General features: G+C 35.4%; 2 protein-coding genes across 6 annotated transcripts; one reads left to right on the forward strand and one right to left on the reverse strand.

Annotated features, from left to right (window-relative positions):
- Window positions 1-525: 525 nt before the first annotated feature.
- Window positions 526-5,959, forward strand: LOC140881170 (ubiquitin-like-specific protease ESD4). The gene is made up of 9 exons (XM_073286259.1): window positions 526-1,678; window positions 1,780-1,859; window positions 1,943-2,036; window positions 2,137-2,235; window positions 3,158-3,250; window positions 3,373-3,492; window positions 4,154-4,257; window positions 5,075-5,147; window positions 5,661-5,959. The coding sequence occupies exons 1-9, from the start codon at window positions 824-826 to the stop codon at window positions 5,721-5,723; spliced, it is 1,581 nt and encodes a 526-aa protein (XP_073142360.1). The 5' UTR covers window positions 526-823; the 3' UTR covers window positions 5,724-5,959.
- A 320-nt stretch (window positions 5,960-6,279) lies between these two features.
- On the reverse strand, window positions 6,280-12,604 carry LOC140877162 (kinesin-like protein KIN-13A). Of its 5 annotated transcripts, none has more exons than XM_073280699.1 (15): window positions 12,456-12,604; window positions 12,343-12,379; window positions 12,100-12,237; window positions 11,735-11,975; window positions 11,230-11,451; window positions 10,939-11,130; window positions 10,717-10,821; window positions 10,501-10,578; window positions 10,195-10,276; window positions 9,409-9,571; window positions 8,809-9,138; window positions 7,864-8,082; window positions 7,156-7,762; window positions 6,998-7,063; window positions 6,280-6,828 (listed from the first exon to the last, which is right to left on the reverse strand). In XM_073280699.1, the coding sequence occupies exons 4-15, from the start codon at window positions 11,942-11,944 to the stop codon at window positions 6,646-6,648; spliced, it is 2,457 nt and encodes an 818-aa protein (XP_073136800.1). In that variant the 5' UTR covers window positions 11,945-11,975; window positions 12,100-12,237; window positions 12,343-12,379; window positions 12,456-12,604; the 3' UTR covers window positions 6,280-6,645. The 5 variants fall into 5 exon arrangements, with proteins under 5 accessions (XP_073136800.1, XP_073136806.1, XP_073136811.1 ...); XM_073280705.1 differs by having other exon boundaries at window positions 12,339-12,379; XM_073280710.1 differs by lacking the exon at window positions 12,100-12,237.
- Between the last annotated feature and the right edge of the window lie 1,737 nt (window positions 12,605-14,341).

The following is a 14,341-nucleotide window of genomic DNA, read 5'->3' on the forward strand; positions in this document are numbered from 1 at the left end:
TAAAATTTATGGTAAAAAGTAAAAATTTCAAAACTCAAAATATATCAAACTTTACACTTCACAAATTTTTCTCTCTCAATTCAATTGTATTTTTCATCACAAATAAAGGCCTATTTATAGATTCACTTTTGAGATTAGTCCAAAAATAATTACATTATCATTTATATCATCACACACTAATTTTCGACATTTTACAACTCAATTTTCAACATTCAACATTCAATTTTAAATAATAATAACATATTTTCAACAAATTTATCTTATTTGATTTTATACTTTAATAATAATTTCATAAGGAATCACAAACAACAATTTACAAAGTAACGCCCAAGACTTCTAGCCTAATTGACATGAACCTCCCAAAAAAGAGATTTTGAGTTCAAGACCATAGAAACCCCACCCAAATGTCAAAAAATAAAAAAAAAAAAAAATCAATTTACAAAGTAACGAACATTTTCCTAAAATAAAAGTAACGAACATAATCATCTTATTTCCTAAAATAAATAAAATGATCTTTATATTTGTACAAATTCATTCACCGGATTCACAATTCACCGGCAAATTTCTCTTCGGCAAAATCACACGGAGCTCTGTTTGTTTGTTCTGTAATTTTTCTGTTTCCGAACACTTTCGGAACCCTAGAACTGTGTTTTTCCTATAACGCTCCGAAATATTGCCGGTTTAATTTCATCGAAAGCAACCCACCCCTATTGACTGAATTCAGAAAACCCATTTGAATTTGCCCCCAAATTGTTTCGAATGAATCGACCTTTTTCCCTCTGAGCATTCTTTCTTGGTGGTTTTGTTTATTCTTTTTATCACTATGGGGGCTTTGACTAGCAATCGAAAGCGCGGTGAAGATTTTAACAAATCGCTTTGGTCAATTTCCCCATCATATGATCCATCACGCGGTCACATTGCGAAAAAGCTCAAGCTTTCAGTTTCTAATAGTAAAAATATTCAGGAACATGATTTGACCGTAGCACCGAGTTCTGTTAGTTCAAGAATTGCTTTGTACCCTGATCTGATATCGAGGGGCTGTAGAGAAGTTCATGCGCCAGTTAGGAGATCAAGAATGCGGACGTCTTTCGGGGCAAAGAAACTTGGGATGGGTGCTGATTGTTTCAAGAAAAGTAGTGCTGGAAAATTTGGCAGTTTTTTTGTTTCTGAGTTTCGAAAGGCCACTTTTAGAGCGACAAGGCTCTTTAATGGACAAAATGATTTGTTTGTTCCGAAAGAGAAGGAAAAAGAGGTGATTCGGATTAATGATGATTATGATGAGGACCGTCTAATAGATATATCAGATGATTCCGGCGTTGAGGAGGTGGAAGTTGTGGATGTTTTGAACTGCGAGTGGAAGGAGGAGCATAGGACTTTGGAGAAATCACCTAACTGTGAGATTAAATCGGTGGAGAAAGAACCGAAGTCTTTAAATTCTTCTGTAGTAAGGGATGTAAGCAACGTGAATGCTAAGTTAGATGTCGTGGAGAAAGGGGACTTAATTCTGTTGGACCAGGAACCTGATGCCTTGGAGTTTCCTGTTCATAAAAGGTTGTATGAGTTATCAAAGAAGAGAGATGGCAAGCTGCAATGCTTAAATATTTTCATTGAGTTATATGAAAAGGTGGTTCAAGGGTTTCAATTTTTGAGGCCTCGTAAGGAAGAAGAGCAAATTGAGGTGACATTTCAGTTTGCTTTTCGGCCAAAGTGTCTAGTTTGTGTAATTCTTTGTTTAGTTTTTTGTATCTCGTAACGTTAAGAAATTTTCTGACGCTGTAGGACGTGTCCAATGAATGTTTTATTCCTCTTACCAAGGAGGAAGAGGATGACGTCGATAGTGCCTTCTCCAATTTCAATAGGTACTATAGTTAATCTTCAATTGAACTAGATCTTGATGTTTCACTCTTTTGATGTTCATTTTGAGTTTGTTTAAATTTTACAGGAGAAAGGTTTTGGTGACGCACAAAGATTCTAATATCGATATAACTGGAGAAATATTGCGGTGTTTGAGTCCGGGGGCATGGCTTAATGATGAGGTGACCCTTTTTCTTTATTTTCATGGAAAGAAATCGAAACGATTCCAGTTAGCACAAGGAACCTAGCGCTGGAGTGCGTGACATGCTTCTTACTTTGCAGGTCATTAATGTCTATCTTGAATTATTGAAGGAAAGGGAAAGCAGGAACCCACAAAAGTTCTTGAAGTGCCATTTTTTTAACACTTTCTTTTATAAGAAGGTCATCTTACTGGATTTACTATTTTCCTTTTATGAAGAAATATTATGGAATTTTATGCTCAAAAAAGTGGTCCACTTTAACCGCGTGGCACACAACTTTTTTCCCCCTTTTGCATTTACTCTCTTCACTCCTCTATGCTAATAAATACATTCACGCGCCCTTAAAATTTGTATGTGCTATTTCATGTTATTGCTTAATATGCTTGGGATCGTTATATGTCAAACATTGATTATCCCTCTTTTCCGAGTAAACTATGCTAGCTACTTATTGTCTATTGACCGAAGTGACATTCTCTGAAGACATATTGTGAGACAAATTTGTCTGGAGTTATTGAGGATACTTAAAGAGTGGTGGTGCCAAAATATGAACATCATGATAGCACATATTCTTCAGTAACACCACTAAATGGAGGCCTTTGTGCATAATAATAGAAACTATGTGATTGAAAAGTAAAGTTGGTTGATCATAAAAGACTCAGAAGCCTTTCAATGGGCTGAGAGGCGTGCAGTGAATAGTTATATAAACTTATATTCCAATTTCCTGCATTTATTCGGTCAAGATGTATGCAATACATTTAGAAATTCGACGTCTTTATTCTACAGTAGTCTATAACCTATTATCAAGGTTATGATCTTTGAAAATCGAGGGGCAATGTGGTGAATCTCTGTGTCTAGAGCAAAATGGAAAGTGATCTTTCCTGATACCAATTGGTCCCAATAGAAATGAGTTTGTAGCTTGGCAAATTATCAAGTCATGTATATCTTATTATCCTAGTTTAGTTTCTTTAAACCTGACTTTGACTGGTCGCTCATCCAAGAACCCTAAATGGAAAGTCCACTAAATATTAAACTTGCATTGCCTTTACAGTAGCTTCATTTATCCATCGAGAACAGTATTACTTACGCTTCTAACTTCTTTTCAGCTAATTAGCGGCAGAGGTGGCTACAATTTTCAATCAGTTCGAAGATGGACTACGCACAAAAAGCTAGGATATAGCCTTTTAGAATGTGATAAAGTAATTTTTTAGACATATGCTTGATTATAAATTTTATTGTTCTCTATCAAATCAACTCCATTTTTCTAACTTCTATAGTTTTATTTACTCAATTTGTATGCATTGGTTCTTGTTTTTCTTAGATTTTCGTGCCTATCCACCAAGAAATCCATTGGTGTTTAGCAGTTATTAATAAAAAGGATGAAAAGTTTCAGTATCTTGATTCACTCAAAGGAGTTGATTCTCAAGTGCTGAATGTACTGGTATGATTGCTACCTTCTAAGGCATCTTTAGATTTATTCTTGTATTTTTTCAAGCTTTCTTTTAATTTAGTACCATTTCTTTTTATATAAATTCTCTCTATGTTGAATTTATACATGGGTTGGGTGTGGGCACATGAAAATTCTTTCTTTTTCATTTTACATATGATGAGTTGGAGGTGTTTAAGTATTTGTGAACTAGATAGATGGTTTTAAAAGCGAAACCGAACAAGGTAACACTTAATAGCATAGCCGGTATATTATCAATGACAGGATGGCACTCAAAGGAGAATTATTAGATTTTTCTTTTAGCTTCAGAATTCTCTCTTATTGGCTTTTCGTTATTCTATATCCATGTATTCATTGTTTGACTAATTGGTGAACTGTTGCAATCTTGGAGTAAAATTTCAATTGTGAAACTTGTACATACTATAAGATTGTGGAAGATTCCTCTCAAAAAAAAAAAGATTGTGGAAGATTTGTTTTTGTTTTGATGTGGTATGTACTCACTTATTCTTCTTTCCTTTTTTTATATGCACGTGTACTCCCTTTGTTTTGTGTTCATGTATTAAGTACTTAAATACCTGTTAAATCAACTTGGAACTTTTTGGTGATGTATTTGGTTAGTAGTTCTCTTCTGTAGAATGACTTAATATAAATGCAGGCCAGGTACTATGTTGATGAGGTGAAGGAGAAGTGTGGGAAGGAATTAAATGTTAGTTTGTGGAATCGAGAATTTGTCAAGGATCTTCCAAATCAGGAAAATGGGTAAGTGGAACTTTTCTGGTATCCACTCGTCCACTGAGAGTGTAAGATATCTCAATATCTTAAAAATACTTTTGGAGCATAAACATGAATTGAACATACTGTCTCTGTGCATTGACGATTCTTTTGGTGGCTGGTTGCATAACCCGTCCTTGGTTTTAGCATCATCTAGTGGAACTGTGTTTTTGAAAGACTCTGCATTCTGATATGTGAACCACTCTGACAAAGTTTGTAGTTAATGATTCTGGATTACCTTCTGACCTACTCATTGAAGGTGGTGGGCTTTTAGATGCTGAGAAGTTGTGGGTTGATGAGATCCCATCATGTTTTCTGTTTAATTTCCTTTTGTGAGTCCTTCTGCTCTTTCTAGAAGATCATCTTCCCTCTTTACAGTGGCGTTAATGTATAACGCTTTCCCCTTTCTCTTCAGTTGTGCTAGGACAAGATCATTTAATGGATCAGCATTTCATTGCATTATAATTTTAATAAACCTTTGTATCCGGACAGAAAATAATCGTGTTACGATGTTATCAAATGAACACAAAAACAATTAACTTTCTTGGGCACGAGTCTTAATTAGTTTTCTAGAAATCATTCTTCAATCTAGGTTTATAACCAAACTGAATAGTACTCATTCTAGGTTATATTTTCTTTGATTTGTTTCTCTGCTGATCTTTATCAAGATCCACTCTGTTGTGAAGATACGATCCAGTTGTGGTTGTATAGCATCTTTAGTCCCCTGCGGGAAAGTCGAAAGATTATTTTCCTATCAGTAAAATCATGTGAAAAATAAGCCGACGTTCTTTGCTGTCTGGAACAGGTTTGACTGTGGAGTGTTCATGGTGAAATATGCCGATTTCTATAGCAGGGATATCGGACTATGTTTCAGCCAGGTAAGCCTTGTGCTGGGTGCTTGTGTGTGTTTTTGCTCATCTCTCCCTCTGTCCTTTCCATGCACTGAAACTCTTCCGTGTTGGATCTAAACTGTGTTTAGCATGACAAAAATATTTTCTTGACTAGCCAAAGCAAGCTTTAGATTTCACATTAATTTCAAATGAGTAGCACAAAATGCAAACATTATGGAATTATGTTTTATGCATATTCATATTCTGTTGCTTTGGTCTGTTTCCCCCATTAGTGTGAGCAACTTATTGGCTATCAACTGTTACTCCATTAGTGCGAGCAACTTATTCAGACTTAACTTTCACTCCATTAGTGTGAGCAACACATGAAGATTAAGCTCTTTCTTATGCAACACATGGTCTTTGCAACTGAGTATTAGATAATATTGATTGGTATTTGGAATGGCACTTGGTTTGCTCTGTATTTTATAACTTTAATATATAGAAAAAAAATTCACGATCTTGTGATGAGTAAATTTTGACTGAATTTTCTGTGTTCTGCAGCAACACATGCCATATTTTAGGCAAAGGATAGCGAAGGAAATTTTGAAGCTGAGAGCTGAATGATGAGTGAAGAACTGTACTGATATCAAAGTAATCGGAAATGTATTCGCCCGTGTGGAAGTTTTGTTTTTGTTTTTTCTTTTTTGCTAAATATCGTCTTATAGAAAAATAATCCTATAGAAGCACATATCTTGTAACAGCCAATCCATAAATCTGATAACAGCAAGATTGTTAAAACCTTGGTGAAATCAAAAAAAAAGGAGGATTCGAATTTGCGTAAATACATAGTTTTTCAACCATACGTCTGTGTGATAAATTTCCCATGTGCTTTTGTCAATGGAAGAGTTGGGAGGAGTAGTTGATTCTCAATTGTGATACGTAAAGTTAAGTTGCCTTGAAGCAATCGTACAAACAAACAATTCAAATACAAAACGAAGTTTATGATTCAGGGAGTTATATAGAATTTTAATTTCTTTTTACATTATCATTCCATATGCCAAATTATTTGATTCAAAATCATCTCTGTCCTCGTCAGTTCACAATACTATTATTAGGATCTTTGGACAAGGAAAGGAGATTGCAAATGCAAAAGCTTACACCCACACTGAATAGAAGCACAAAAGCGTCAATGACAATTTTCATTACAAATCTTGAATATACGCATTGGTTTGAGCCAAAACAGCTCCAAACCAAGCATCAAGCATACTGGAACAAGCCTTCTGTTTCCTGGTAGCAGTACTGTAATTCATATTACACTCGAAATGAATTTGCGGGAAGATCGGTTAATCCTCGGTACATGGCAATTCTTCAACATTTCTTATATTCTCCTTTGCATTCTGCTCTATAAATGAAATAACTTCACCAGGTTATTGTTTACACATTTTGACGGTAAGAAGTGAGCTGTACTTTGGTAAAAAAAAAATTGGCAAAGGATCAAAGACCAGGTGCCTTGAGGTTGGGGTGTTGGCTGGTGAAAATACTCGCCTTACCGCGGCACTCTCTTTCTACTAAGTATTTCCTGCTCTTTCAATCGATGCTGGAACCTTGCAAGACGAGCTTGAAGACTGACAAGACTAGCTGCTTTGCGGGAGAGCACAAAATTCAATTGAGTCACATAATTGTCAATATGGCTTCCTGGTTGGTCCACTTCTGCCAATAGTTTCATTTCCTGGAAATCAAACCGAAAGAGTATAATGCTCGCCATTCATCTTTGATGTTCTCAAGTGAGATTAGTTACTTGATTAAATGAGTATTCCAGCCATAAAACAAGAATCTAATCTGATTGTTCATTCAAATGAAAATCATTTTGGAGAAAGATTTAACAATTGTTTGCTTACTTCACGAACGATCTCCATTGTATCTTCAATCTCTTTTCTGTGAGCTGAAATGAGGGCCTCTTCCTCCTGTACACACAACAAAATATTAGATGCATGGTCCATGAGCTAATAAGACTTGAGATACAAAAAATCACATTAACTGAGCAGAGACACTGAACCTCAAGTATCTCGTTGATACTGTCGTGAGAAGGTGGCTCAGATTCATTCTGTTTAGCGATGGTGCTGGTCACATTAGAACTGTTCATATTTTGCCGCTGCTTATAGCTGCTAGTTGGCATATCAGAATTGTCGCTCTCTTTTCTTGGTCCATGTCCTGGCCTTTCAGGCCTTTCATCCCTATAAGGTTTTTGCCGTGGTGGGGACACTTTCTGTACCTTATCTTCTATATCACCAGCATTCTGTGAGTAGAAAACTGAGTGGGCCTTTTGACTCGTAGAACCCTTGAAAGAGTTTGCAACATCAGGTCTTTCAGTTTTCGAACCACCAGCAGTGTCCGCACTTTCCCCATGGCCATTTAAGGAAAATTTGGAAGGAAAACCAGAGGGTAATTTCTCATCATCAGTAGAAAAATTGTAAGGTAAACTTTCTTTCTCTAAAACCCGTCCACTTGTACCCACTGTTCTAGATTCTTGACGATGCTCATAAACATCCTCCATCTCAACAGAAAGAGACAAAGTTGGTACTGATGAAGATTCCTTGACACTAGGTGGCAATGAACTAGTCTGATCCTTCCTTGGATTCCCACTTTTGGATAGACTTTTGACCCTGTCAAATCATAGCATACTTTTACGCTGTTTAAAGTTTGTACGTAAAGAATCAAGTGGCGTGCACATGAGAAATCGGGTGAAGATATAAAATAAACAGACCTATCAGCATATCTCAAAGTATTGAGAGTATGCTCGCACGAACCAGCATTTGGAGAAATACACGAGATCATGACAGTCCTTGAATTTCCGACGAAGGAATCACGAAGGACCTCGGTTAATTTGCTTCCACGGAATGGTATGTGAATCTGGTCATTGTCAAGAGCGCGAATACACTCCTTGAGGGCCAGAAGACTCTTGTTGATTTCTGCTCCTTCAATCCTGGATACAAACAATATACCCAAATATAATCCCCAGTAGTTCATGAATAAAACAAGCACGTGCTAAATAGAGAACTTTCTAAGCTCTAATACGGCTTGGTCACAACATTTTCATTGCAAAAAACACTCACTAGTGACCTTTACTAGATTCCATATATCAGTTAATAAGACATCATTTGATCAACTCTAAGTCATTGTTAAGGTGGAGATCGCTAAAAAATTAAAGAGGGGGAAAAAAAAAAGTGAGAATAATCCAAGACCAGCAGAAAATCCAAAATAGCCATTGTCCATTCTATAGGTCTGTTCTCCAGAAAGACACCAAATTTAATAGTTGAACACCAAATACAACCAAAATCTTATTTCTGGAATCAGAAAACATAATTCTAGAACACCCTCTAAGAAAACCACCAATAAGAATATTATTCACAAACTTCAAGATCAGTCAAAACAAAATTAAACATGTTTTCCACAACAATAATGAAAGATCATACAGGTCTTTCTTATTTCTGATAGCGAAATCAATCAGAAAGAGGGTAAATGCCAGAAATATAGGTAATAGCTTGAAAGTATGACAAGACAAAAATATGAAGTTTTCATGCATACTGTAAAGTTTGTTTGTGGAAGAACCAACAGAGGATGGATATTAAAATCCTTAAGTTTCTAGCTCAGAGAAACGGTGAAATGTCAACAAAAATCAATTTCTGTTGAATTTCTGCAGGAATAATACCGAGTTTGCCGGTCATTATCTGTAGTGTCGGCCCCTCTCTCGCTACCAGCCAGATCAATGAAAGAAAGCTTGCCAACAACCTTCACATTCCTGGAATCATTGCCATCAATATTTCGCCTAGTTTCCTTCACCTCATTGTGCTTCTTCACAGCTAGTTGCAATATTGCATGAGATCTGGAAGACTCTTCATTAGCACCAGTAGAACCAGTGCTTCTCGCTGCATTTCCCTTCTCAATATATTCTTTCACAATCTGTACATCCAGGACTTCAAACTCCTGCAGTCCTACAATGCAAACTTGTTGCCTTCCATCCTCTCGCATACATAGTTTCCTACATAAGAAAAACTTAGAAGCATTAGCCTAGATAACAAAAGTTTTAAAAAAAAAATGAAAAGGACAGAATTTAATGATCGCCGCTCACAAGTCTGAAGGTTAAAATTCGGAATCTAAGGAAGAAAATATCATAGCTTGCCATTTTATTACAGTACTGTAGTACTGCATTTACACTTTCAGTTGCTTTAATAATGCAATTGTCTGCATCATACAGCAACGAGTAATTAATAGAAAATACAAAATAAAGGAGACAAGTTAGAATACTAACTTCCTATCACTAAGAAGATCAAAAAGTTTTCCACCATATATCTCGAAATAGCTAAGCCACAGCTTGAATCTTTGATTACGATAAACTGGCTGATGCAGGTATCTAACAAGGTCTTCTGCAGCTCTAAGAGGTAGCGGCTGCATGGTGTATGTCTTACCACTTCCTGGAGAAAGAGAAGACATGAATTCAGTAATCCTACAGAATCCATAAGATCTTAAATCATTCATTGAAAACAAGAATAAAACCGGCAATAATAAAATTTCAGAACTTCAGTTCACCACGGCACAATAAACTGCAGCAACACAACACCAACTAATACAGTCTTAAATGAAACTGGTTCCATCCGAAGAACCTCAGGAATTCTCAGATAAAGTTGTTGAAGCAGCAAGATACTTCATGGCGTACTTTTTTATATGAATAAAAATTCCATCACAAAATATCCATACAGATACTTTGACTCAAAAGTGTACAAGCCTCATGCACCTTTCTTCATATGGATTAGATATAGTTTTAAATGAAATTGGATCAAGATACAAAGTAAGTGTTAGACGGTGTTGGTGAACACGAATAGCAAATTTAATCAGTGTGGAACCTCATAAAGGCTTTTAAAAATAAATATTTAAAAAAAAACCTCATAAAGGTTTTTGGCAAACAGAATCTAGTACATTTATATAATGGAGTTGCACCTGAACTCTACACGCAGGCCCACATAATACAAGGCACATCAGCGGTCAGAGACATTATAACATGTTTCGAGGACGAGCAAGAAGAGAAAGAGAAACCCACCTGTCTGACCATATGCAAAACATGTTGCTTTTGTACGTTGGAAAATGGTAGGTATGATTGGCTCCACAGTGTTACGGTATACCTAATTAGACAAATCAAAAAAGAACAAAAGTTAAATGTCTAAGCAGAAATACAAACATCCCCACTCATTTCCAAACTTGTGCATGCGCATCCCACCCAGAGAAAAAAGGTACGGATTTTTTTCTTTCAGCGTAAACTCTCAATCAAATCTGCCCAACCACAAGAAAAGAGAAAGAAAGGATAAAGAAATTACATTCCAGCATATTCACTTGATCAAGGTATTACCTCATCATTCGTTACGTGCTCATCCAGAACCGCATCAAAACAGAACTCATGTTTCTCCACATAAGCTGTCAGGTCCACCTTCATTATGATTCTAAAACGTTAGCCCTGAATACCAGAAATCCTAATGGAAAATTATTTACTTGGTTCTATATCGATTTCTACATCACATTATCAAATGTAAAATAAGTGTTTCATGACATTAAAGTTGGTTCATACCTTTACTTTTGGTTCATGAACCGTTAAATAAACATCATCAGTTACAGTGACAACATCATCCTCTTTCCGGCCAATTTCCTTCTTGTTTAAAGGCCTCTTACGCACCTGAATTTAGAGGAAGATGTGCATATATTCTCAACACACTCAAAATAGCAATAAAAAACTGCGCTGATAGGTAATCCAGCATCAAAATTCAAACACTTCCATAAGTATGCAACATACCACAACTTTAATCTTGGCCACATTGTTTTCCCTTGAATTGTTCTCCTTTTCATTTGTCAATGATTCTGCAGCAGCTTCTACATCTGTCTGCACTCTCTGTTGTCTGCTGGCTATCTCGTCATAGTCAGTTTCAAAGGTTGTAGTAACAGCAGGCATGAAAGGTGATGGCTCGAATGGCTCCGAGATAACATGCTGAAAACAAATTAAATGAACTTAAATCATGGCCTGGACCTTTCCTAGTCGCTACAAGGAAGAATTTCGTTTGCCCAAGTCAATAGTAAGCATGCTTACATCAGATAATAGCTCTGTATCATCCATAGAATGTAGATCCAAAAGCCCAGCTCCGAAGTCACCCCTAAACTCAGGGGAATAATACCCATCTGATAAAGCAAATGCGCCTGAATTATGGGTACTCGGAACATAAGGATCAGAAACAGATTCACCATTAAAATGGAGATTCCTCATTAGTTTGAAGAGTCTCTGCTTCTCTTCCGTGGACTGTGGTCCATAACCCTTCGCAAACAGCCACAAAATCCTCTTATCAATCCCCGCACAAAGAAGAAGAAGAAGAAGAAGAAGAAGAAGAAGAAGGCATGCAAGCAGTGACAGAAGTGCTCAGAGAAACTGTATAATCTAAGTTTTTGTCACTCTGATAAAGGTTCAAATTTTCACGATAGAATTTCCTCAGTGAAAGAGAATATCAATGCACCTCAAAATGTTGTCCCAAAAACAATTGAATGAAATGTGCCAAAGAAAGAGGAGTATAATTATAGATACAAGGAATTGCTATTATTACCTGCATTAGAAGGTTCGGCAGCACGCGATGATCAACCGCATTGGATGCAACTGGAGAGGCCAGATGCTGCAATCCGGCGGACTGGAGCCACCGCGCCATTACAGCGGCGTCGCCCGCATCTCCACCGGACATACTAGGTCCAGTATTTTCATACAGAGCGGTGGCCGCCGCCGCACCGCTCGGCTGCATCTGGCCACCGACCTGGCGCATCGATCTCTTTTGGGGAGCCAATTTTCAAGATCTATTAAACAAAAACTTCCAAGATTCAACAATGGATGGTTTCAGCAACAACAACAATAATGATGGATAACTATCGATCACGTTAAAAATAACAATGCCTAAAAGATACAAAATCTAATCAATACCTAGATGGGAAATCCGAAACAAAATCAAAACATCAAACGCGATCCTCGCACACAACCCGCAACGCAATACCTAAAATAACCACTCAGTTCCCCAGTAACATTCCTACAATGCCGATTGCATCACCAAAACCGAAAACCCTGATAAGATCAACCCAAAAGACAACACATTTCAATCAAGAAACCTATCACCAAAAGTGGGCCAAAATTAAATAAAAAAACAAAAACATATCCACACTCACATACGTGAATCAACACCAATTCATCAAGAAACGGTACAGATCTGCAAATTCACAAATATAGAATCAATAATTAAGATTTGGGTCGGCGAGATCTTCACAAAAATATGATGTGATTACTTTGAGAAATAGTGAATAGAGAGAGCATCGAGCGATGATGAAAAAGAACGTATATATATCGTACAAACAGCTTTAGTTTGTAAGAAGAAAATGCATCTCGGCATTTATATCTGCAAATATATGGTTTTTGTTTGAAAAAAGGATTAAACGGCTAATTCGAAAATCATATGCATCAACGTTTTTGCACTTTCCTGTTAGATACAGTTTTTTTATTTTATTAATTTTATTTTATTTAATTTTATTTCGCGTGAAAACTTTCAACCAACGTATTCTATTTTTAAACAAAACTTGATCTCTACTGTTTTATAACCCAAGGTTATTATTTATTAGACTGACCACTTTGGCATATCATCTGTCACACCAACAAATTTTTCCCATTTTGTCCAATTTTATATTTTATCCTATAAAATTTTTAAGTGATAGTTGTTACGGGTTAATTATGTAAGAGTGGTTTTTTATTGATTTTAATATATGAAAAAATATTATTTTTTATATCATATGTCTCAACAACAAATTTTTTCGATTTTGTTCGATCTTATATTTAATCACAAAAATTATTACGATTGAACTAATATAATTAAAAATTAAAAATTAGTGTATTAAAATTTGAAAATATAGTGAATAAAATAAAAAATTGAACAAATTAATGAAATATATATATTTTAGCTTACTTGATGAATATTACCTAATTTTGAATATATGTATAAATCTATACATACATATAATCTAAAGATACTAAGTTAGTCCGATACGATCTTGATATGCTGATTTGGTCAATTATGGTCCTAAAACGATCATATTTGTCCAATTCACGTAATTATCACAAAACTACACGAAGTAAAAATAGGCAAGGTTGATCCATCTCACAGATAAAGATCGATGAGATCGTCTCACATATAGATCTATGAGATCGTCTCACAAAAAACACGTTATAAATATTAGTGTCATACCTCATTGCATGTTTATATAATTTTTTAATTAATTTGATTTGTGCTGAAAGAAAAGTCATATCATAATTATAAATATTAGTAAGGGTCATTTAAAGTTTGAGATTATTCAAATGACAATTTTGGAAGAAAAAAAAATTATTGGTATAAAGGCAATATTGAGAACAAAATTGCAGAGTGTCCAATTTTTTATTTTATATTTAGTATAGTTACATATAGACTATAGAGCGAACAAAAAAATATTAAAAATGGTGTAGTTGGATATAGAGTAAGGAGAGGAGGTAATTTTTTTTCATATTTATGAACTTATAATATAAAACATTATATTTAACTATTCTGAAAGCATCGAATAACCCGAACATTTTCAATTTTGCACGAACGTCAATAAGACATTTATACACAATTTGTGTGCATTCAGCCATGCATTCACGTCTTTTTTTTTCTTTTCTATCTCAAGGGAACCATAGTCATTATTTTTTGATATGTATTAAATAAACTTTTGACGAATGCATAGTCTTTAAATTACGTTAGTCAAATAAATAATAAACTACACCAAACCTCGAGGAAATATTAATCGAAATTAGAACACATGGTTATTGATTAAATGATCATTTATTTTATTGACTCGAACACTAACCAAAGAATGACATTTTTTTTTTTCGGTTGAATAAGTGGCCGGCGAAATGGATACAATCAAGTAGGTGAAGACTAGACGCATTGTGCTTAGGCGGCAAAGTACGAAGACATTGCAAGGGAAAAAAATGACAAGTGGAGAAAGCAAAGTGAAGGACTGGAGGGGAGAAATTAGTTAATTTAATGGTTTTTTACAGATAAATTTTTTTTTATTTTTTTTTCATTTTATTGTGTTAGAAAATGTTAATTAATCAATTTGTCCTCGATCGATTAAAATACAATTATATCCTTGAGTAGTGAATTTTA

Source organism: Henckelia pumila, chromosome 1 (genome assembly GCF_033568475.1).
Source record: "Henckelia pumila isolate YLH828 chromosome 1, ASM3356847v2, whole genome shotgun sequence".
In the NCBI taxonomy this organism is placed as follows: domain Eukaryota; kingdom Viridiplantae; phylum Streptophyta; class Magnoliopsida; order Lamiales; family Gesneriaceae; genus Henckelia; species Henckelia pumila.